At 40.6% G+C, this 23,591-nt stretch overlaps 1 protein-coding gene across 4 annotated transcripts in view; it reads left to right on the top strand.

The window, feature by feature from the left end:
- The window catches only part of OGDH (oxoglutarate dehydrogenase), a 99,159-nt gene that overhangs the window by 22,466 nt on the left and 53,102 nt on the right, over window positions 1-23,591 (top strand). For all 4 annotated transcript variants that reach the window (XM_043990182.1, XM_043990184.1, XM_043990181.1 and 1 more), the window contains exon 3: window positions 21,884-22,072. In XM_043990182.1, the coding sequence (XP_043846117.1) occupies window positions 21,884-22,072 (189 nt within the window). The remainder of the gene's footprint in view (window positions 1-21,883; window positions 22,073-23,591) is intronic.

Raw genomic sequence — 23,591 nt, forward strand, 5'->3', positions numbered from 1 at the left:
AGAGGGCCTCAATGACCAGGAAGTATTTAAAGTAAATAGGAGGCCATTAAAGGTATTTGAGCTGGGAGTGAAGTTGGACCTGGGCCTTGGGAAGGTTGCTTTGACAGCTGTGTGGAAGCATGAACAGAGGAGGAAACCTATAAAATATCTTATGGAAGGTAGAATGATGGGACTTGGCAAGTGCTTGCTCCCAGAATTCAGCATTTCATCTCCATAAAATAAGGCACTAAATCCAGCCTCAGACACTTGACACTTACTAGCCATGTGACCTTGGGCAAGTCATTTAATCCTCATTGCCCCGCACCCCCCCCCCCAAAGGCACTATAATTTCCTTTGAGCCTCAAATGTGATCCTACCTCCTGTGATAGGCCTTTGTTGATTTCCCCATCTCACCTAACTCAGATTACCTTGTATTTGTATATTCTTTTTTTTTTTTTTTTTTTTTTGCTGGGCAATGGGGGTTAAGTGACTTGCCCAGGGTCACACAGCTAGTAAGTCAAGTGTCTGAGGCCGGATTTGAACTCAGGTACTCCTGAATCCAAGGCCGGTGCTTTTATCCACTGCGCCACCTAGCCGCTCCCTGTATTTGTATATTCTTGAGGACAGGTCCTTTTGAAAATTTTATCTTTGAATTCATAGCACCTAAAGGTGCCCTGCACTTATGTATTATTTGAACTGAATTTAAGTGTGAAGAAGAGGGAAGAGTCAGTGGGAGAATAGAAGAATCCCAGTGTGAGAGGAATATTGAAATTTGTAAAAGGGCCAAATTTTGAGGGAAGATGAACCAGGTAGGAGAGCAGTGACTATCACCAAAGCTGAGGGAATATTGAGGAAGGTCTGGGGTGGGTATGATGTGTTTAATGCTGCAGTTAAAATGAGGAAATACTATCAATTTTAGCAATTAACCGGTCATTGCTGATCTTTGAAAGCGAAATTTCTATTGAGTTTTGGGGGTTGGAAGCTAAATTGTAAGGGATTTGGTGTGTATGTGTGGGGGGTGATGATGTAGGATTTGGGAGTAAGTGCCAACGGTAAGGAGGAGAGATATAGGACAGTATCTTGAGGGAATGGCATGGTTTAGGCAAGGTTTTCTAAAGATAGGGGAGAAGTTGGACATTTGTTGGTAACTGAGGAGGAGCCAGTAAATAGGAAGAAAAGAAAGATGACCAAGGAGGCAAGCTCCAGAGTTGGGCAGGTGTGACATTGCAATAGAATCAGAGGAATAATGGAGGGATTGGACGAAAAAGGGGAAAAGACCACCTGGAAGTTTTTTGTCATTCATTTGCCAGGATTTGACCTTGCAGAAGTACAGGGGTTCCTCTCAAGGTCTGATATTTGATTCTTTAAAAAGCATTAATTTGGCTTGTGTATCACATATATGTGGGGTGGGGGTGGGGGTTGGGGGCAGTGTTTGCAGTCTTTTGAGGCTAAGGGTAGGAGGAGATTTGGGGAAACCTGGAATCCTTTTTTTTTTTCCCCTGCCCATTTTACCACCACTAGTCAAGTTAGGGTTGCCCAATGAGATATTTGGGGTCACACCTTTTATTTTTCCCCTTTGCCTTCCATCTCTCTGCTTTCCTGATTGTTTCCTTAACTTTTCCTCCCCGCTCCTACTTTGTATTCCTAAATTCTAGCTCCTTATTTTGTGACTTTTCCCTTTAGCCTTCTGCCCACCTTCTACCCTCTGCTTTGTTTTTTTTTTCTTGTTCTTATTGAGCCACTTTATTTCTTTTTCTTGGTTCTGACTCATAACATCGCTTGCTTATCCTCTACAAGCGTTATAAACACTTGAAAACAATATATGGGCATAGAAAAGATGTTTTAAAACCATTTTAGAAGCAGCAGGTATGAAGGTAGGTCACCATGGCCAAAGAATTCATCACCTGGCTATCAACCTGCTGATGAACCCTCCTGATCTTTAGCTAGCCTGTTTCTTGCGCAAGTAGACAGTCTGGAAGCCCCCCCAGAAACCTTTCTTGCCTGGTGTGCCTATTCCCAGAGCTTTTTTCTCCACTGGTATACCCCTTGAGAACCCACAATCAACTCTTCCACATAAGGCATCTGAGTAGGTGGTATGAAAAGATTGCCTTGAAAAACTGATGGACTAAGTTTGACAGAATTGTACAAGTCATAAGCTGTCCTGAACCTAGACAGTTTTCCTTTTCACGTTCGTAAAACAATCCTATTAGTTTCTGCTTCTCGTGATAGAAGAGGTTGAAAAGAGACTAATGGGGCACCAATCAGTCAGTGAGTAAACATTTATTAAACACCTACTGTGTGCCAGGTGCCGTACTAATCACTGGGGATACAAATAAGAAAAAGACAGTACCTGGCCTGAAGGAACTTACTCTGCAGGGTGGGGAGAGAATGCAGAAGAACAGAACTGAAAAGGGGAGAGGGTCCCAAATGGAGTCTAACCAAGCAGAGCAGCTGATAGAAAATAAACAACTGACTGTAATTTCTGAGCCCTCTATAAAGAGGCTTTGGGAGTTGTTTTGCTCTGTCTTTCAGCCCTCTGATCAGAGGGGAAAGGCAACTGAAGATACTGAGGTTGAGTGCCACCGCTGAAGCAGTCTCCATGACGATATTTCTGGCAATGAGTTTATCCTGGGGGAAGCCTGATATTTGTGGAGTCCAAACCAAGTAAAGCAGCTGGTGGGAAATTGAAGATACCAGTTTCACAGGACAGGGAGAAGATGCTGATTTGTGTAAGTGTATTTTTTAAAACGAAGGCTGACCTATCTCTGAGTATGATTTAAAAGCAGCCAGGTGGTACAGTGAATAGAGAGCTAGGCCTGGATTCAGGAAGTTCAAATCTGGCCTTACATACTTAATAGCTGTGTAACCCTGGGCAAGTCACTTCAAAAAAAAATCCGTTTGCCTTAGTTTCCTCATTTGTAAAATGGGAATAATAATAGCACTTACTTCCCAGAGTAGGAATCAAATGTGAAGGTCAAATGAGATGATATTTGTAAAATATTGGCTTAGCAGTGGCAGATAGTAAGCGCTATATAAATACTAGCTACTATTGTTATTGTTGAAATATCCTGCAAGTATGCTTTGTGGGTTTGTATCATAATCCAGTCTTGTGTCAAAGTGCAGAGACTTGTCCTCAGCAGGAAAAATAAACATATTTGAATAGATCTTTGCAAGTAGCAGGGTTTTAAAATTCTATTTGTGTTGTACTACTGAATTTTGGAAGCCTATAGTAAATAAGTGTACTTTTCTTTGGGCTTCCCACTGGGTATTTTTAATTGCATTTTTGTAAATGTGTGATTTATGGACTTCCTTTAGAATAGTGTTAATTAGTGGCTTTTTTCTTTTTAGTATTTTATTTTTCCCCAATTAGATGTAAAAACAATTTTAACATCTATTTTTAAAACTTTGAGTTCCAAATTCTCTTCCTTTCTCCCTACCCCCCTTTGAGAAAGCAAGCAATTTGATATAGGTTATACATTTCCAAATTAGTCGTGTGAAAGAAAATAGACCAAAAAAACCTCAAGAAAAATTTTAAAAATATGCTTCAGGGCAGCTAGGTAGTGCAGTGGATAGAGTGCCAGCCCTGGATTCAGGAGGACCCGAGTTCAAATCCGGCCTCAGACACTTGACACTTACTAGCTGTGTGATCCTGGGCAAGTCACTTAACCCCAATTGCCTCACCAAAAAAAAAATATATATATATGCTTCAATCTATATTCAGGCAACATCAGTTCTTTCTTTGGGGATGGATACCATCCTTCCATCATCAGTCCTTTACATTTGTTTTGGATCATGGTCATTCACAGCTGATCATCCTACAACATGGGTGTTACTTTGTACACAGTACATTTCACTTTACATCAGTTCATATGTCTTTCCAGGTTTGAGAGCATCCTACTCATCATGGCTTATAGCCCAGTAGTGCAAGAGCACAATCACATACCACAGTTTGTTCAGCCATTCCCCAATTGATGGGCATCCCCTCAATTTCCAATTCCTTGCCACCATAGAGGCTGTTTTCTAAAATAGGTGATAAAGAGGTTCCCTTATGTGGGATTTACCTTATTTACAACGCTTACCACAATTTTGAAACTATGCCTTAGCAATCTTCATCTTTGGGAAGGGAAGAATTTCTGTTTCTAATCAAGAAAATGTGCATGAGATACACATTTTCCTGTCTTCTGCACTATGGGAAGAACTCTTCAGGGTAAATGAATACCTTCAAAGATCTTACACTGTGGTTAAAGAGGTATATCTAACACACATTCAATAAAATAGCAAACTTTGGGACAATAAAAAGTTAATTACTCGATTGTATGGCATAAAATAGCTATAAATTATAGAAGAGAGCCCTGATGGTGGAGTAAGCTAAGAAGGTTAAGTAAGCTAGAGGAGGTAGAATTTGAATAGGTAGAGAAGAAGCCAGAGGAAGGAGATGATTGAGGGCAGTGCATAGGGAATGAATGGGTCATGCTTGTGGATCAGTTAAGAAATTTGACTAGAGCATAGTACTTGTGGGGGAAGTTATTGAAAGCATTTGAAAAGATGGAACCATATTGTGGAGAGCCTTGTAAGACAAGTAGAGCCATTTAGATTTGATTTGGCAGGCAGTAAGGGAACTATAGAAAGTTTCTGATCAGGGAAGTTAAATGAGGAAAGTAATGCTTAAAAAAATTAGTATGCAGTATGGGTTGGAAGAAAAAGAGACTGGAGTCAAGAGTACCCAACTAGAAGGCTGGTGCTAAGTAGTATAAGTGTACGGAGTAAATTGGCTATGAAAATGATGACTAGAAAATATATCCAAGAGATTTCAGGAGGGAAAGAAATTGTACATGAAGTTTCCTGGTCTAGATGACAAGGGTGTCATGGGCACAGGGAGACATGACACATATCTCACATGATACAGATTTAATATTAAAAAAAACAACAACTGACATTTCGATTTCCTGAAATTCTTTAAAAATAGTCTTCGTAATTAAAATCAACTTTGATCCTTGATAGGAAATGAAAGCATATTGATCTATATGTGTACTTTTGTGTCTAATAGACAACAGTGTCGGGCTTAATGAGTAGCTTTAGTAGCATCAACTTTGAGGAAAGAGACCACAATAATGTAATTCCAAGTGCTTTACAAATATTAACTCATTTGATCTTCACAACAACCCTGTCAGGCAGGTGCTACTATCACCCCCATTTTACATTTGAGGAAACTGAGGCAGAGAGCCCCAAGACACTGCACCTCATTGCTAATTTGAGGTTGGAAATACTAGGTAATGAAATAGACACCTAAGACCTACAATAATGTAATTCTGCATATTAGCCACTCATTTCAACCTCCTCACCCTGTAAGACCTGCTGACAGCTAAATTCTTTGATGTTTAAGTATCAGTCAAAAACCAGCACTGGAAAGAAAGAATGACCTTTGTCCTTAAGCTTTGAGTCTAATGGAGGAGATTAAAATGTACAGACATGAAATAATTAGAGAATCATGTGATATTTTCAAGCTTGTAAATGTTATAGAAGATGAGAAATGCTTGCTGAAGTAGAACTTGGCCTCGGCCTTGAACAATATGTGAGTTTTGGCTAGAGAGGGTTGAAAAGAAAGAATTTATGAATGGGGGGGACAGTGAGGACAACCGAGTGGAATGAAATGCTCATTTTCGGAATTGGTGGGAAATAAAATTGACTAGAGGGAATACGTTTGGGACTGATTATAGAGGGCTTTAAAAACCAAATGTAAAAGATTGGTTTGAGGCTCTTGAACATAAGAAAAATGGAGTATAAGATAGATTAATAAGGCAGAAGTGAGAATGATGAAACAGAGGAACAAAGAGACCTGTGTTAAGGAAGTTCAGCTAGGAAACTGAGTTATCTCAGTGAGTAGATATGAAACTAGTATTGAGAATGTAGAGTCAGGAGGGAATCCCAGAGACCCTTTAAAGTAAAAAAGAGGGGGAACTTGTTGCCATAATATATAGGAGTTGACTGTGGGGTTTCATATTGGACATGTTTGAATTTAAAAAACATTTAAGGAGGGATTTCTTCTAGGCAGTTGGGAATACTGGCCTAGGATTCAGGCCACACCAGGGACAGAGAGGATAACATCAGAGGTGATTGGCTTAGAGAGTGAACTCATAAAAGTGCAGGTCTTGAACAGAGGAGGCAACTTAGTGAACATCCACAGTCTGGAAAGAGTTAGTACAAGAACAGGCAGAGGAGGGTTGTTAGAACCACCAAGAAATTGCAGTCAGAGAACAAAGAGGCCAGAGTTTCAAGGCATACTCAGTTGAATACAGAGAATATAGAGGATGACTGCGTAAAGACCATTATATTTGTCTAGTAACCAGGTTACTGGTTACTAGTCAAACACACTTTGGAGGAGGGGAGGGGGAGTCCAGATTGTAGGCTAACAGGAGATGAGAGTCCGTGGTTATAGATTTTTGTCAGGGAAAGGAGTAGAGAAAGGGATATAGTGGAGAGATTGCTGGATTTGGAGTTAGGAGACCTTCGTGTGAATCCCATTTCTAACAGTTACTGGCTATGTAACCATGGACACATCACTTAATTTTTCTGAGCCTCAGTTTCCTCATCTATAGGAGATGGATAATAATAGGACCTATTATGAATATGAAATGAGATAATGTAAAATGCTTTACAAACTTTAAAATACAATATAATGTTAGCTGTTATTACTGTAGGGTCCAATCAAGTTATGTTTTGTTTATTTTAAGGATAATGGGAGAACTGAGTAGAAGAAAAGGCCATGAAGGAGAGATTGAGGATGCCCATAGAGAGGGAAGAGATAATTGTGGGAACAAGGTTCTTCAGCAAGTAGGAAAGAATGAGCCCAAGGTGGGAGGGTCTCTTTAACATCCTCTTCTGTGAAGGAAGGGATTAATAAACCTCTAAAATAGTGAGAAACAAGACAGCAAGTGGACTAGCCCTCTACACTGAACGATTGGACCCTGAATAAATACTTTTTTTCTTTCTGGTATTTTTGGGGGTAGGGGTTTTTTCTTGTGTGTGTGTGTGTGGTATTTTTTTTTTTTAATCTGAACTATGAATTCATCTGTAGAGGGAATTCCCATTGAGTAAATGCCCACTACCAATGTAGGGCTACAGCTGATTTTCACCTTAGAGAGTTGCTTGGGCACTGAGAGGGTGTACATCCTGTGGGTAAAGGTCTTTCTGACTCAAAGTCCAGTCCTCTACCTACTGGGCTACACACTCTCCGCATATTTCCACATACCACGTTTTTTTCTGTTTGTATTTTAGATAATAAAAATTTAATTTTCTTTAGCATATATAGGAGTGTGAAAATAGAATGTATAGGAAGGAATTGGTATAATTCAGTATAGGGCCTGTATAGGGGGAAGGGAAGGGAACAAGCCTTATTAAGAACCCACTTTGTGCCAAGTGATTTACAAATATTTACTCATTTGATCCTCACAATAAACCCTGTAAGGTAGGTGTTACTATTACCCCCATTTTACAGTTAAGGAAACTGAGGCAGAGAGCCCCAAGACACTGCACCTTATTGCTAATTTGGGATTGGAGATACTAGGTAATGAAATAGATATCTAAGGGAAGTCCTAAAAGAGTAATTCTGAATTATACATGTGATATATGAGTTTCTTGATGTGTGTGTGTGTTTTTTTTCCCTTTTTCCCTTTGGAGGATGGGAGAGACAGAAGCCATATTTTATGTTTCTCTAATTCTAGAATGGTGGCTCTCAACTTTTAACATTGAATTGAGTACCAGTAATAATCATGCATATGTCTATGGTTGCAGCACTTTAAGGTTTACAAAGCAGTTTCTTCACAACCACCTTAGGAGGTAGGTAACTTAGTATAATTAATGTTTCCATTTTATAGATGAGGAACCGGTTAAGAGAGGTTGACGCATCCAGAGTAACACAGCTAGTAAATCTTATGGTTCCAAGTTCGATTTTGCAACCCTAAAAGAAAACACAAATAGGCAAAACCAAAAACAAAACAGATGAAATTAATGGGTGTCAGTGATTATCACAATAGATTTTTTTTTTTTAAAGTGAGGCAATTGGGGTTAAGTGACTCGCCCAGGGTCACACAGCTATTGTTAAGTGTCTGAGGCCAGATCTGAACTCAGGTCCTCCTGACTCCAGGGCCAGTGCTCTATCCACTGCGCCACCTAGCTGCCCCCACAATAGATTTTTAATCTTGTTCATAGCCAAAAAGATTATTATGTCATGGGCCTGTTTGGCAGTGTGTAAAGTCTATGAACTCCTCAGAATATTTTTAAATGCATACAATACCTAGGATTACAAAGGAAGTGAGTTTATAGTTATCCAAATATTTTTAAAAACAACTTCATGGACTCCAGGTAAAGAACTACAGCTTTAGGCATTTTACCAGATATCAGCCTTTTGCCACAAACCCTCTTCCCCAGGAAGCAAAAATAGCATTAGTTACCCAGGCAGATCTAATGCATCTTTAGCTTTGTTGCTGATGGGCAGCATTGCCTTTCTGTGGTTGGGAGAAGGAATTCATCTTAAAAGGTGACTTCACTTCTTACTTGACCCTCTTCCACCATAAATAAGCCTCTCAGGTTGAGGCTTTTGAACCATATTTTCTAGACCTTCAGGTCCAGAGTTAGGAATGAATTCAGTGAATATTGATTAAGTACCTACTGTGTGCAGAGAAGAGAAGTAGCCTAACTATAACTAATAGTGGGCAGGCCTTAGAATCAGAAAGATTGTGTCCCTAGACAAGTCACTCAACTTCTCATTTACCCAGGCAACTCTTAAAGACCATAAGTTTCAGAGGGAATTTCTATGCTAGGAGTTCCCTCAGTCAACAAGAATTTATTAATCACTTCCTAGTTACCAGGCACTGTGGTAACATGCTAACTAGTGAATCATAGTTCCGGACCTTTAATTTATGCTCTCCACCCAAAAAGTGTGCAAGGCATGCTGCTAGGTATTGGAGATACAAAGAAAAAAATGCTAATTCTTGCCCCTAAGAAATTTGGTGTTCTTCCAGTAACCAGTGTTTCAAAGGGTGCTCTTTTTCTTTAGACCAGTAATTGTCATAGGATCGTACATTTAGAGCTGGAAGGGACCTTAGAGGCCAAAGGGTCCAATCCCCTCATTTTACATATGGAAAACAGAAAACAAAACAGAGAGATTAAGTGGCTTGTCTGAGGCTACACAGCTAGTATCTAGGATCTGAGGTTGGATTCTAACTCAGATCTTCCTGACTTGGGCTCAGCATTGTGTTCACTGCAGTGTAGAATTTTATAATTCCTGCTGAAATCCGATGGAGAAAATTTGTCACTCAGCTATGGTATAGAACAAACTTTTCCGTCTCAGGACTCCTTTCTGCTCTCAGAAATTAAGGAACTCTCTCTTCCCTCACAAAGAGCAATTGATTATATAGGTCACGCCACTGGTGTTGGAGGTCCATAGGTATTCCTCTTTGTTGTTTATGTATTTGGTTTTTTGGTGTTTTTTTTTTTAGTGAGGCAATTGGGGTTAAGTGACTTGCCAAGTGTCACACAGCTAGTAATTGTTAAGTGTCTGAGGCCGGATTTGAACTCAGGTACTCCTGACTCCAGGGCCAGTGCTCTATCCACTGCGCCACCTAGCTGTCCCTAGGTATTCCTCTTTAACCGAGAGGGAAGGAGATATCTTAGAGACATTTTACTCCTCCCATAGAAGAAAGGCAAAAGCTTTTATGGAGGAAGGAGGAATTCACTGACCACCTGACAATGGAATGTTCCTTTTGGATGTGGGGTAGTAGTCTGGAATCCTGGCATTATCTCAGATCAGGCAGCAGCCCTGCCTAGTGATCTCATCTCCCTGAGGAGTATCTCTGATGTGTCCAATCTGATAGCTTCTCAAGGAGAGTTACCCCCAGACCCATATCAGGTGATATTTACAATATTACAAAATTTAAAATCTTATAAAATTATGAGAGGGGCAGCAAGGTGACTCGCCCAGGGTCACACAGCTATTGTTAAGTGTCTGAGGCCAGATCTGAACTCAGGATAGAGTGCAGGACCTACAGTCAGGAAGAGCTGAGTTCAAATCCAGCCTTGAACACTTAATAGCTGTGTGAATCTAGACAAGTCACTTTTCACCCTTTTTGCCTCAGTTTCCTCATTGTAAAATGAGCTGGAGAAGGAAATGGCATACCACTCCAATACCTTTGCCAAGAAAAGCCCAAATGGGGTCACGGAGAATTGGACACAACAAAAGTATTATGCAAATAATTTTGACTTCTTGAAAGGGTTTCAGAGATCCCTAGGGCTCCTCAGACCACACTTTGAGAACCACTTGTATAGAACCAGAGACTGTTTTACCCTCCTGAAAGGGCTGGTGGCATGGGGAAGAGAGCTAGATTAAATAATCTCTTGCTGTCCTTTTCAACCAAATCCATAATTCCAAGACTAGGTAAAATGAATGGGGGGTGGGGGCGGAGCAGGATGGAACTCAATAGGTGGAGTACACAGGACCCTGTACTTTCATTTATTTAGGCTTATGTTAAAAGGACAAATTGAAACATTCATTCTGAGTGTTGACCACTAATCTTTTTGCAGGTGTAACAATCCTAAATAAAACTGTATGGTGCCTTAGAGCTACCTTTGGTCTAAAGCAAAGTCCCTGAGGTTTGCTATCTGTTTTTTTTTGTTTTGTTTTGTGTTTTTTTTTTTGTTTTTTTAGTGAGGCAATTGGGGTTAAGTGACTTGCCCAGGGTCACACAGCTAGTAAGTGTTAAGTGTCTGAGGCCAGATTTGAACCCAGGTATTCCTGACTCCAAGGCCAGTGCTCTATCCACTGTACCACCTAGCTGCCCCTGCTATCTGTTTTTGAAGTAAGCACATTTCAGAAGGTGGAGCTGGGGCAGCTTATTTTAATCTAGCATATGCTGCTATGTGCTTACTGACGTTTCACTTTTATATCAGTGTGAGAAGGTCAGTAACTCTGCAGTTTATTTTTCAGGTACTTTTCCTGCTGGACTTTTGAAATATGGACTAGACTCTGCCATTGTAACTAAGAATAACTTTATTTTTTTCCTTTTTAAAACCTTAAACTTTGTTTTACTTAAAAGTGTGTTGAATTTCTTCCTAGTGACTTAAGGCAGGTTTCTCATGTTAGTTTTTTATACCACCATAAAAGTTGCATTGTAGCAAAGATTTAACACTAAGGCACACATCCTTCCTTTAGGGACTTGAAAGAAATGCCCCTTTGCCTGTTGGAATGTGGTAATGAGTCAGTAGGCATTTATTAAGGGCCTACTATGTGCCAGGCACTATGCCTGAGGCTGGCAGATTTGAGAAGGATCAGTGCTGTCACTTGGAAGGAGAGCAATCAAATTACATTTGTTATCTTGGAATAATGGCTATGAGACCCACCTGGAGCTAGGGGGTAAAAGTATGTCGCTTCTTTCCAGCACAGTGGGTGTAATCAATTTTAACATTCTTCTGTTTTTCTTAGTCTTGGAGGGAAATTGATCCTGGGCAGTAGCAGAATCAGGCCTCTTTCAGAGCTACATTTCCTCTCCTCCATGGGGTAGAAATATCCACCTGGGACCAAAGATTGTCAGGGAAGACTTTAGCAATTTGAATCAGCCTTGCCTGTCCCCCTGGCTTGAAGTCACCTTCCAACTCTGCAGAATTAACATGAATCAGCCACTCCTTTGGTTTTCAGAAACTGATACTTAAGTTGCTCTCATTAACTTGTGGGCCCAGGTTTCCTGAGGAATGCTTAATATCTTCACTTATCAGATATATGAGAACACATCAGAATAAGTCTTGCCCTGTGCTAGGAACTGCATAGATCTAGTTCTTATTATAAGGAGCTTACAGTTTTAGGCAAGCACTCTGGCATATAGGTCTAATTAAGTTTATTGTTTGTTTTGGGGTTTTTTTGTGTTTGTAGTTGTTTAGTAAGACACTTATACTGATCCAGGGTAAGGTCTCATATCCTCCTCCCTGTTCTTTTGACTTATTGATTAGACTCTATTTGTCTTTGTATCCCCTGCACCTAACACTTAGTCTGGTACACAATAGGTACTTGATGTCTGTTTGTTGGTTGAATGATACAAGAGGTATGGGGAAAAATCTTGCTTTATAATCCAGTTGAGATATCCGAAAAATATCTGAACTAGGCAGCCTTGCTAAGGAGAAAAAGTGGAGATCCTAAACACTACTCTTGTCTTTTACCAATATCTGTAGGGGCAAGAAGAGGCAGAAATATGTAATCAGGGTAGAGACAGGACAGCGATGGGAGCATTGTAATTTCCAGGCATGATGGAAACAGAGGGAAATGGTAATTGACCCTTCTCCAAATCCTGAAGGATTTGTTGAAGGATGTTGGTAAAAAAAATTTTTTTTTTCAGGCAACGGGGGATAAGTGACTTGCCCAGGGTCACACAGCTAGTAAGTGTCAAGTGTCTGAGGCCGGATTTGAACTCAGGAACTCCTGAATCCAGGGCTGGTGCTTAACCACTGCGCCATCTAGCTGCCCCTGTTGGTAAAATTTTAGGAACCATTTTAAATCGTGAGAGAATGATGACTTTGTAGGCAGAAGCTAGTGTGGTTGCATTGGGGTGCTGCTTTGCACATGACTGCAGGGCAGGAATGGGGTGAGTAGACTCAGCACTGGAATGCTGAGATAAGTGGAAGGGGACAAGCTGAAACAAAGGTGAGGGATATCATCCCATCTTTGCTCCACAAACGTTTTGGGCTGCTGTGGGGTCATTTTCCACAGTCCTTCATCAAAAGCTGGATCTCTTGCTTTATTGTCTGTTGTGAATTTTATGGCCTGGTTATCTTGTGGTCCCCTTTGGACTCTCTTAAACTCTGTTGACGTAAGAGATAAGGGCAAAATATGTGGGTGTCCTTGAACATCACAACTGTGTGACAAAACTGTGTTGTGTCATCCAGTGAGAAATTGGGCAAATAAGTGAAGTGAATCAGCCCCTTTTCTGTGGAAGAAAACTGGGACCACTCAGCTCTATTCCCTGTTTTTGGTGATCTTTATAAGCCTGCAGTGTACTCTGAGCCCCTTTTAAATTGTGCAGGATGGGGCAGCTAGGTGGCGCAGTGGATAAAGCACTGGCCCTGGATTCAGACCTGACCTCTGACACTTGACACTTACTAGCTGTGTGACCTTGGGCAAGTCACTTAACCCTCATTGCCCTGTAAAAAAAAAAAAATGTGCAGGGAGCTAATGAACTAAACTGTTAGATAGTCAACTTAATGCACTTCTCAACCAAAAAGACAGTTTGGAAAACTGGGAAAAATCAGATTACACAAAGTCCTGGAAATTACCCATTAAAACTGTTTATACTTAAAAACCCCAGTTGTGCTTGAGTTTTGAAATCTTGTGAAAACAAGTGAAAACAAGCTCTGGCCTTGGTTCCACATTCATGAGGCTGACAATGGAAAGGATTTAACTAATTTGAACTGTTGGGAAACCTAACTGTGACATTTGGCCCTACCCAACAGGGACTTCTCTTTGTTGACTACAGGGCCATTTCAGATAATGTCTGGAGCTGCAAACACCTCAGAGGAGGGGAATAAATTATGAGTGATGGGCTAGGTTAGCCAGAACTGGAATTTTATCAAGTTGATCTAAGGGCTTGTGGTTTTGTTGCATTTTACAGTTTGTATGATGCTTTTCTTGCAGTAGCCTTGTTAGGCAGGTAAAAGTAGGTGGTCTTTTATTTATATATTTTTTTTTTCAGGTGAGAATATTGAGTATGAGAAAAAAGTTGTGACTTGCTCGGAGTCACACAACTAGTAAGTGCCAGAGCTTGGTTGTTAACCCAAGACTTTTGACTAGAACATGCTGGTATTGGAGTCTTGGGTTTAAATTCCAACTTTTCTTCTTGCTACTTATGTCACCTCAGACAGATCATTTCACCTCAAGTTTCCTCATCTGTAAAATGAGTGGGTTGGCTTGTAGATCTACAAGGTTCCTTCCAGCCCCAATTCTATGATCCTGGTTTTGCCCTAGGATCATAGAACAAGTATATCTGCTTGAGAGATAATATTGTTTGTATCTCACCTCATTCTTATGATCCTCAGTTTCCTCAAATGTAAAATGAAGGGCTGACTCAGGACTGGACAACCTCTAAGGCAGAGTTTTTTAACCTGAGATCCAGGAAGTTGTTTTAAAAATATTTTGATAATTGTATTTTTGCATAATGGGTTTCCTTTGCATTTTATTTTATGTATTTAAAAACATTGTGAGAAAGGGTCCCTGGACGTTACCAGACTGCAAAAGAGATCCATGACACATAAAGGGTTAAGAAGCCTTGCCCTAAAGTCTCCAGCTTTATGATCCTAGACATTCAGTTTCTAACCTTTAGAATGTAATTTCAGGCCAGGAGAAAAATAGCTTTCCTGTGCCATTTGTATTTCCCTGCACTGCTACAGAGATAAAAATCAAATGAATGAGGTCCAAAGAAATCCAAAGGGAGTGAGCCATGGTGCTCAGAGAATAAAACATGAGAGCCAGATTTTCTCATTTTGTTTTTGTTTTTTTCACTTTGGTTTTATTTAGATTCTCTTGTGCTGCATAAACTGAGTAAGGAAAAGGGGGTGGGGAGCGAGTTTAAAGGAGAAGGCAGCATCTGCCCTTGGCAAAGCCACGATGTACTCCGTAGAGCTGTATTTTCAGGATATATGTCTTTCCCTTCAAGGAGGTTCCCAGCAGCCTGAAGATACTGGTATAAACCAGTTTTTTTCTGACAGCCTCCTACAGGAGCAAAACTTTCGTCATTACATTTGTGCTCAGCCAATTGAAAAGCACCTGGGGTTCCATCCAGAGTACAAAGGAAGGTCAGAGAGAAGAAGCCTGATCACAGGGATTGGGCCTGTCTCCCTTTAAGAAGGAGGTAGGACTCTCTGCAAGAGGCTGCTTGCTCCTGCCTTAGATATAAATCTGTTGTTCTCTAAAACCCATAGCACCGCCTTAGGAATTTAAAGAAATAAGGTGCTTGGCCCAGCCTCTGAGACAGAAGTTTCCTCATACAGCTGACTAGACAGAAGCCCAGAGAATGAGTGTGTGTCTCCATGCCAACTCCTTGGAGAGAGGTGGATCTGGATTCAGCCTTTCGGGTCATAGATGGGCTTACAGATAGAAAATTGGAAGGGGCCTGAGAGGCCATGAAGTCCAACCCCCTCATTTTGGTTTACAAGCTCAGAGGTGCAGCCTTTTAACTTGGGCTGGGGATAATATTGGGGGGGGGTTCCTTTCCTTATAAGAAGGAAGGTAATAGCTATCAGAGCCTCCTAAAGTGTAAAGGTGGGCTCTCCCTCTCTGGTGAGGGTAAGACAAGGTAAGGATAAGTGTACCAAATTTGTTATTAACAGGTCTCTCGTTGATTTTCAGATACTAATAGAGCAGCTCCTCTTTTTGATGCGGTTAATCAGATATTAATTGTCGATTATACTCAAGGTCTTGAGATGGGAGACTGAAATGGCAGTCCTTCCCCTGAAGGCACTTATAGTCTACTGAGGAAGATACAACCTAAAGTAAATTTAAGATAGAAAGCACTAACAATTGAGAGGTGAAAGTGGGATAGGACAAGGAATCAAGGAAGACTTCACAAAGCCTCTGAAATGAGCTTTGACAGAAAATAATTCTAAAAACTTCTAGCCAACTGTTGGACTCTTGTTTCTCAAATTCTGAAGTCCCAAAGCTGGCCCGGTAGATGTCACTTCAGGCATGATAAATTCTTTCAGTGTGAGTTTAAGTGCGGCTTAAATTGGACTCTTTCCATGGGTGTCTGCCTTCAAACAGCTGTCTTCGATCAAGGCAAGGGAATTTAATTCAGTAGCATTTGTTAAGCACCTGCTTTCTGTGTAATACTAGGAGTACAAAAGCAGAATAGTCTGCCTTTAGGAAGCTTCCATTTTACTGAGAGAAACAGCCCATACACAGAAAAGCAAATTCCTAGTAGTTAGGAAGGGGGATGAGGTAGGGAGAGCACAGGAAAGGCCCCTAGTTTAGTATGGAGCAGAGGGCTCTTTCTTTCTTTCTTTCTTTCTTTCTTTCTTTCTTTCTTTCTTTCTTTCTTTCTTTCTTTCTTTCTTTCTTTCTTTCTTTCTTTTTCTGGTGGGGCAGTGAGGGTTAAGTGACTTGCCCAGGGTCACACAGCTAGTAAGTGTGAAGTGTCTGAGTCTGGATTTGAACTCAGGTCCTCCTGAATCCAGGGCTGGTGCTTTATCCACTGAGCCACCTAGCTGGCCCTGAGAGGGCTTTTTCTTGACTAATGCTAATGCCAGCTAGCAGATGTGCCAATATGATTCTGGGTATATGTTCTTCAGGATCAGACAAGGAATAATGGTTATATTATTTGGATAAAAGATATTTGATTAATCAGATAGTCATATGCCAAATATTCCTACCCTTTTCTTTGTTTTTTATATGCTTTATAGTTATAAATTTGCTACTCTGCTCTGAAGCCTCACTATAACAGACTGAAACAGAAGTGATGGTTTTGAAGTCAGAGGGCATAGGTTTGAATCCTAGCCTTGCCATTTACTGCCAGTATATTGGAGACCCTCCCTAAATTTCAGTTTCTTCTCCTGTAAAAAGGAGTTGGACTAGATGGTCTCTCCCTCTCTCCCAGCTCAAAATCCCATGATTCTGTTCCTCTGTGCTGAAAAGAGATGAGTATGGGTCCATTAGAACCAGGCCAGATAGGAAGAACATATAGAATCATGGATGTATGTCTAGAAGGGGACGTTAGAAGTTAAGTGGTTCCCAAGAGTTTGATTGACTTACCCAAGGTCACCTAGGGCCTTACTTGCAAAGTTGACATTTTAAACCCAGTTCTCTGCCTCCAAATCATCATTCTTACTAGCCTTGTGCTGCATGAAGATGGAAGAAGAGAACTTAGTAAGTTGCTCATGGTCATAGGAATGGTTTGCCATTTCTCTATGTAATACGGAGCATGTCTCCCTTCCACCTTTATAATTTCCCATCATTAATCTGTGGTCCAGCTAAACTGACTGTTACTCCTCATATGTAATATCCTATCTCCTGCCTCTCTCTGCCTTTACACTGGCTACCCCCATGCCTGAAATTCACTCCCTTCTCACTGCCCACCTCTTCACTAAACTGCTGGGTTACATTAGCATCCAAGTAACCAGCATGACTTTGAGGCATGGGCTTTTATGCCCCCACTGGCAGACTTTGACAGCAAACTGGAAGTGTAGTCCTGAGATTAAAAAGGGGGAGGGAAGGGACTAAAAGTAGCATCTCAGCAGATGATATAATAGCACCTTGAAGACTGCTCATTTTCTCTTCTAGCCTTCTCAGTACTCAGACTCCTTTAGGGGTTTCTGCCCTCCCTGACAGGTCACCCAAGGCAGATTCCACAGAAAGACTATGAGAGCATCTGAGGTGTGAGCGTAGATTCAGGTAGCAAATGGGCAAAACCAGCCCAGAAGGCTAGCATATCAGAGAAGACTTGCCCCCCCTTCATCTCGTAGGTTTAGTGGGTTTTTTCAGGGTGATAGGGGTTAAGTGACTTGTTCAGGGTCACACAACTAGTATGTGTCAAGTGTTTGAGGCTGGATTTGAACTCAGGTCTTCCTGAATCCAGGGCTAGTGCTTTATCCACTGCGCCACCTAGCTGAACGTTTGTAAGACTCTTTCCATACATTATCCCATTCGAACCTCACAACAATCATGTGAGGTAGGTATTACAGGTATTAATGACTATTACAGATGATGAAATTGAGGCTCAGATCACAGAGCCAAAAGGATTAGAGGTAAAATTTGAACCTAGTTCTTCCTGTCTCACCATTGTACAACACTGCCTTATTGCTTGTGAGTCATGATTTTGCCATCCTGTCCTAGATACATTAAACATTTACATGCATAAGCCTGACCCCGTTCTGACAGCCTTATTGCATATACATTCTCTCTTTTCCCACAAAAAGAAATGCTTCTGTTCACATTGAAGGCTGGATTTGGAAATTAACAAAGATTTGGGGAGCAGGAGGCTGCTGGGAGAGTTCCACTTTCCTATTGCTGGTTTTCTCACTTGGCAGTAATTCCCCCCAGCCTTGCTAAGGATTGAACAAGCAGCCAAACTGTCATGGAGACTCTCATCTCACTGTACAGAGCACGTTTGCTTTCCTTGGTGCCTTAGTTATTAGATCCTAAAAACTCCTATTGTCTATGTGCAGAATGAGAGTGGGCTGAAGACAATAGTGATGACATAATGTAACTCAAGCATTGTATAGACTTTAAAGGGTTATGTCAATCTCAGCTATTGTTGTCATTACTCCATTGTTCCCACAGTAGCTCAGAATTTTGTATTTGTGGAGAATTCAGCTGTATTCTGCATTTATCTCTTTTTTGTTTTGGGGGTTTTGGTGGTTTTGTGGTTTTTTTCCATTTAGAATTTTATTTTTCCCTAATTACATGTAAAACAAAATTTTAACATTGATTTTGATTCTGTGTTTCTTTTATCCATTCTAGAGAGCATAACTCATTTACAGAATCAGTGCGAAATAACCAGCTGTAGGTCATTATACCGACCAATAAGGAAGTGAATTGTGCCAAAGGGTAGTGAAAAACGCTAAGAAGGCATCTCTCATTTTGTAGATAAGAAAACTAGGATATCATAGAAAATAGGTGATTGACTGGAGGTCACATACATAGTAAATGACAAGAGGTAGGATTTTTGAAGCCACACCATCTGACTGAATCTAGTGCTCTTTCCTCTATGACATTTTAGAATAAAAAGGGATTGCACATAGGAGACAATTATTCACGTTAGCAAAATCGTTCTGATTTTAGAATGGACTTGTAGGTGTGCAATCATAATTCATTGAAATAGCTAATTTTATAGTGGAGTAGTTTAGAGAGAGCCGGCCTGAGAGTCAGGAAAACCCAGGTCCCGCCTCTGATACACACCAGCTGTGTGTTAGGTAAGCCATTTAAGTTCCCCTTGGCCAGGGCAGCTCAGTCACTGAGAAGGGGCTCATCTTCATTGACAGGCAAATTTCACTAGCCTTTCCAGGCACCAGTGAAATCTTGTAGCCAGACAAAAATTGTAACACTATTGGAAATCAGTGGGAAAATTGGCTTTGCTTCACCAACATTAACTTTGTAAACTGAATTTCAGAAAAAGAAGTATGGTAAGTAGCTCCCCTTGTTTACAGAGTCTATGAAGTCAAGAAAGTAAAATGCTCATACAGCTACAATATTTTGGGTTAGTAGAGTATTAATTAATATTTAAAAATCAAGATTACTCTAAGGCACAACCTTTTACAGAAAACCTAGTAGATAACTAGTCATTTGTTTCTGTAATGCCATGAACGTGAAAGAATGCTGTTGCCATTTTCCTCTAATACTAGTCCCATTCTTTCACTAACATAATAAGCCTGATACTCCAGTGGCTTGAAGGTGTTCTGGGTTCTCAAGAGTGATGCCAAGGGGCAGCTAGGTGGCACAGTGGATAGAGCACCGGCCCTGGAGTCAGGAGTACCTGAGTTCAAATACGGCCTCAGACACTTAACACTTACTAGCTGTGTGACCTTTGGCAAGTCACTTAACCCCCATTGCCTTACTAAAAAAAAAAGAGTGATGCCAGCCAGGTAGATGCTCGAGCAGAGTCTACTAAGCCTGCTTCATCACTCTCCTCAAGACTTGGGTTGGCATTTGTGTAAGTCATGGGTTAGCAGACTATAGAGAATACCTAGTAATTGGCCAATGACTACTAGGCAAGAAAAACTTCGAACACAGTAGTCTTCGAAAATTTTCTAGACATGGTTGAATTTTTGTAAATTTCTGGAAAATGGTTCTAGTATTTCAGTGATTATTGTCAAGGTAGTTATAGGTGACTTTCAGGCCTTGGGTAAAGGTTGGACTAAATTCTGAGGCCCCTTCAACTCTGGGATTTTATAATTTAAAAAAACAAACAAAACACTTCAACTTTTTTTAGGTTCATAAAGCTCTATTACCTTTTTTTTTTTTTGGTGAGGCAGTTGGAGTTAAGTGACTTGCCCAGGGTCACACAGCTGGTAAGTGTTAAGTGTCTGAGGCTGGATTTGAACTCAGGTCCTCCTGAATCCAGGGTGGGTGCTCTATCCATTGCGTCACCTAGCTGCCCCTCTATTACATTTAAAGAACATTATTGAGCTCTACTCTGCCCAGCATTGCACTAGGCATTTTGGGAAAAGATAAAAGATATTATATCTGGAAGGGAAGTTATAGCTCCTTGAAGACCAACCTACCTTATTTTATAGTTGAGGAAACTGAGACAGAGATAGTGGAAGTGACTTGCTCAGGGTCACACAACTGAAAAGTATTAGGCTAGATTTGAATTTTGCCCTCCTGACTCCAGATCTAGTTTTGTTTTGTTTTTTTCTGATAGAAGTATTTTATTTTTTTCCAGTTACATATAAAGATAGTTCTCAATGTTTGGGTTTTTTTTGTTTGTTTGTTTGTTTTTAGTGAGGCAATTGGGGGTTAAGTGACTTGCCCAGGGTCACACAGCTAGTAAGTGTTAAGTGTCTGAGGCTGGATTTGAACTCAGGTCCTCCTGACTCCAGGGCTAGTGCTCTATCCACTGCACCACCTAGCTGCCTCCTCAATGTTTGTTTATACAAGCTTTCTAATTTCAGGTTTTTTCCCCTCCCTCCCCTAGACAGCAGGTAATCTGATATAGGTTTTATATATATGTATATATAAAACACATTATATTTTATATATAATTGTACATATATATATAAAACATATATTTATAACATTAAACATTTCTGCATTAGTCATGTTATAAGAGAAGAATCAGAGCAATGAGGAAAAACCTCAAAATAGAAAAACAACAGCACCAAAAACAAAAGAAATAGTGTGGTTCAATCAGCATCCATACTCCACAGTTCTTTTTTTTTCTGGATTTGGAGATCCCCTTCCAGTTGATCAACACACAGTGTTGATGATACTGTGTACAGTGTTCTTCTGGTTCTGCTCATCTCATCCAGATTTAGTTTTTTATCTCCTTCACCCAGCTGCTGATTTGATTTGGGATTAAATCACTAGGCAATGAAATATAACTTCCCAAAAGTGCTGCAGAGCTATCCTGAATCATACACACCATATCATCATAGCTAACATTTATATAGTGCTTACCTGGTGCCAGGCACTGTGCTAAGCACTTTAAAATTATTTAATCATCACAACAACCTTAGAAGATAGGTGTTATTATCCTCATTTTACCAATGAGGAAGCTGAGGCAAGGGCACTTGGTCAAGGTCACACAGCTAGTAAATGTCTGAGGCTTTGAGGCATGATTTGTATTCAAGTCATCTTTTCCAGGCCCAGCACTTTCTTTACTACACTACCTCGCTGCCTCAAGTAAGTATAGTATTGATTATAGGAGCTATCATTTACATAAACCATTGAAGGTTTGCAAAGTGCCTCATGTATGCTAGCTCCTTTGAGGGAGGACAAAAGACCCAGATTTTACTCATTCTAAGTCCACTGCTCTATTAGACCACACCGCTGCTTACCTAAGCCATAATAAGCCAAGGGGAGAGAAGGATAAGAAGAGGCATTAACAGCAACAAAACAGTTAAGAATGTTATAGGAAGAGAACTAGGAAGAGTGGCACATTATAACTATAGAAAATGCTTAATTTGGAGTCGGGTAGTAGTCACTTGGCCTTCCTGGACCTTGTTTTCCTCATCTGTAAAATAGAGAGGTTGGGGGAGATTGAACTAGGTAGCTTTGAAGGCATCTTCCAGCTCCAGATGTATGACCCTATAATAGACCAGCTCAAAAGAAGAAAAGCTCTGCTTATATGACCATCTCCGTTTAAGTAAATGTGAATGCGGAATGTCCCCTACCAGGTACAAACTTTGAACTAAGCTTTCTTTGTCTTCTTGTCTTTAGTCATGGGACATATTCTTTCGAAATGCCAATGCTGGAGCCCCACCTGGCACTGCCTACCAAAGCCCCCCTCCCCTGAGTGGCTCCCTGTCAGCACTGACCCAAGCCCAGTCCCTGGTTCATGCCCAGCCGAATGTAGATAAGCTCGTGGAAGACCATCTTGCAGTTCAGTCTCTCATCAGGGCATATCAGGTAAGTAGCTTTAGGACTCTCAAACAGATAGTAGGCAAAAAAGGAGAGTTGTTAAACCAACTTCAAAATAGTGAATATGGTTATGAATATTCCCTTTTGTGGCGGGGGGTGGCAGTGGATCCACTGGTTCATATATTTCCAACCCTAATGTAATCCCCATAGTCTATTTTAACACTGATTTTAAAAATTGCTTGTCATAGAACCTTAGAGAACAGGAAGCAGACCTTCCTTTGCTGACTCTGATAATTTGATCTTTCACAAGTTGGCAGTGATGAGATTGTGTAGGAGAGTGAGCCCAACATTAACTTGAAACATGGTTTTACATGAAAGAAAAGAGGAGAAGGAGAGAGTGACCTGATTGTGCCATGTTGGCACAAAGACTGTTGCCACCTGTCAGCTATATCTTCTGTTGCTAAGACCTTGGGGGAATGTGGACTGGTCCTTGCCCCCTTTAGTCATAGTTGGGTGACTGCCATGTTAAACTAGGGTGGAGTAAAAGGGTTAAAGAAAACAGATGGGGCACAGAGAAGCTACATAAGGAAAGCAAGGAAAGATCAGGCAAACCGGGAGAAACACATAGATGGGGCAGAGAGAGGGTAGGACCAAGTTGGGTGGCAGAGGTGCAAGGAGATAATATTTGACTGTTTCTGAATATTTGACCAAGTCTGTGGATTTTATTTTGGGGGGTGTGCTTTTCTTTCCTTCAGGCTACAGCATACCTAATAGGTTTTGCTTAGGCTATCCTTTTGGCCTAATTGAAATAAAAGTTCACAGCTAAGGTCTAAAACCATCACATTTAATTAAATCAAAGATTGTTAAAAATGGAAAAAGCATTGAATTTGGACTGGGAGGGCCTCACAGGGCCACTAACTACCTATGTGACCTTGGATGAATGACTTCACTGCTCTTGGACTTAGTGACTACTAAGGCCCCTCCCAGCTCTAAATCTATGAAGTTATTGACCCTTCCTCCTTAACATTCTTCCAGATCAAAGGTTCTTAACCTGAAGTCTATAAACTTAATTATATGATATTTTGATAACTATTTCAGTGTAATTGGTTTCCTTTGTAATCTCATGTCTTTTATTTTTTTTATTCCTTGAAAAGTGATTTTGTTTGTCTAGAAATAGTCTCTCCATAAAGTTCACTAAACTGCCTAGGAGGTCCATGACAGAAATGATTAAGGGATCCCTTCCTGATCTAACTTATTAATCAGGGAGTTTGTGTTTCCCTACACCTTTAATTTGCTTCTATGTAGAAAATTACTTTTTTTCTGCTTGACCCCACACGGCACAGTCAGGAGCAATGGGTAGAAGTTAAAAAGAGTCAGATTCAGGATTAGTATAAGAAGAAACTTTTCATCAGTTAGAATTGTCCAAAGGTACAGTTAAAGAGCTGCCTCAGGAAGTGGGTTCTGCCTCATAGCAGCTCTTTAAGCAATATAAGAAGGCTATTTACCTAGTGTATTTTAGAGTGGGTTTTTTTTTGCCCAAGTATGGGATGAGGTCCCTTCTAACTGC

This window comes from Dromiciops gliroides, chromosome 2, assembly GCF_019393635.1.
Source record: "Dromiciops gliroides isolate mDroGli1 chromosome 2, mDroGli1.pri, whole genome shotgun sequence".
Classification (NCBI taxonomy): Eukaryota; Metazoa; Chordata; class Mammalia; order Microbiotheria; family Microbiotheriidae; genus Dromiciops; species Dromiciops gliroides.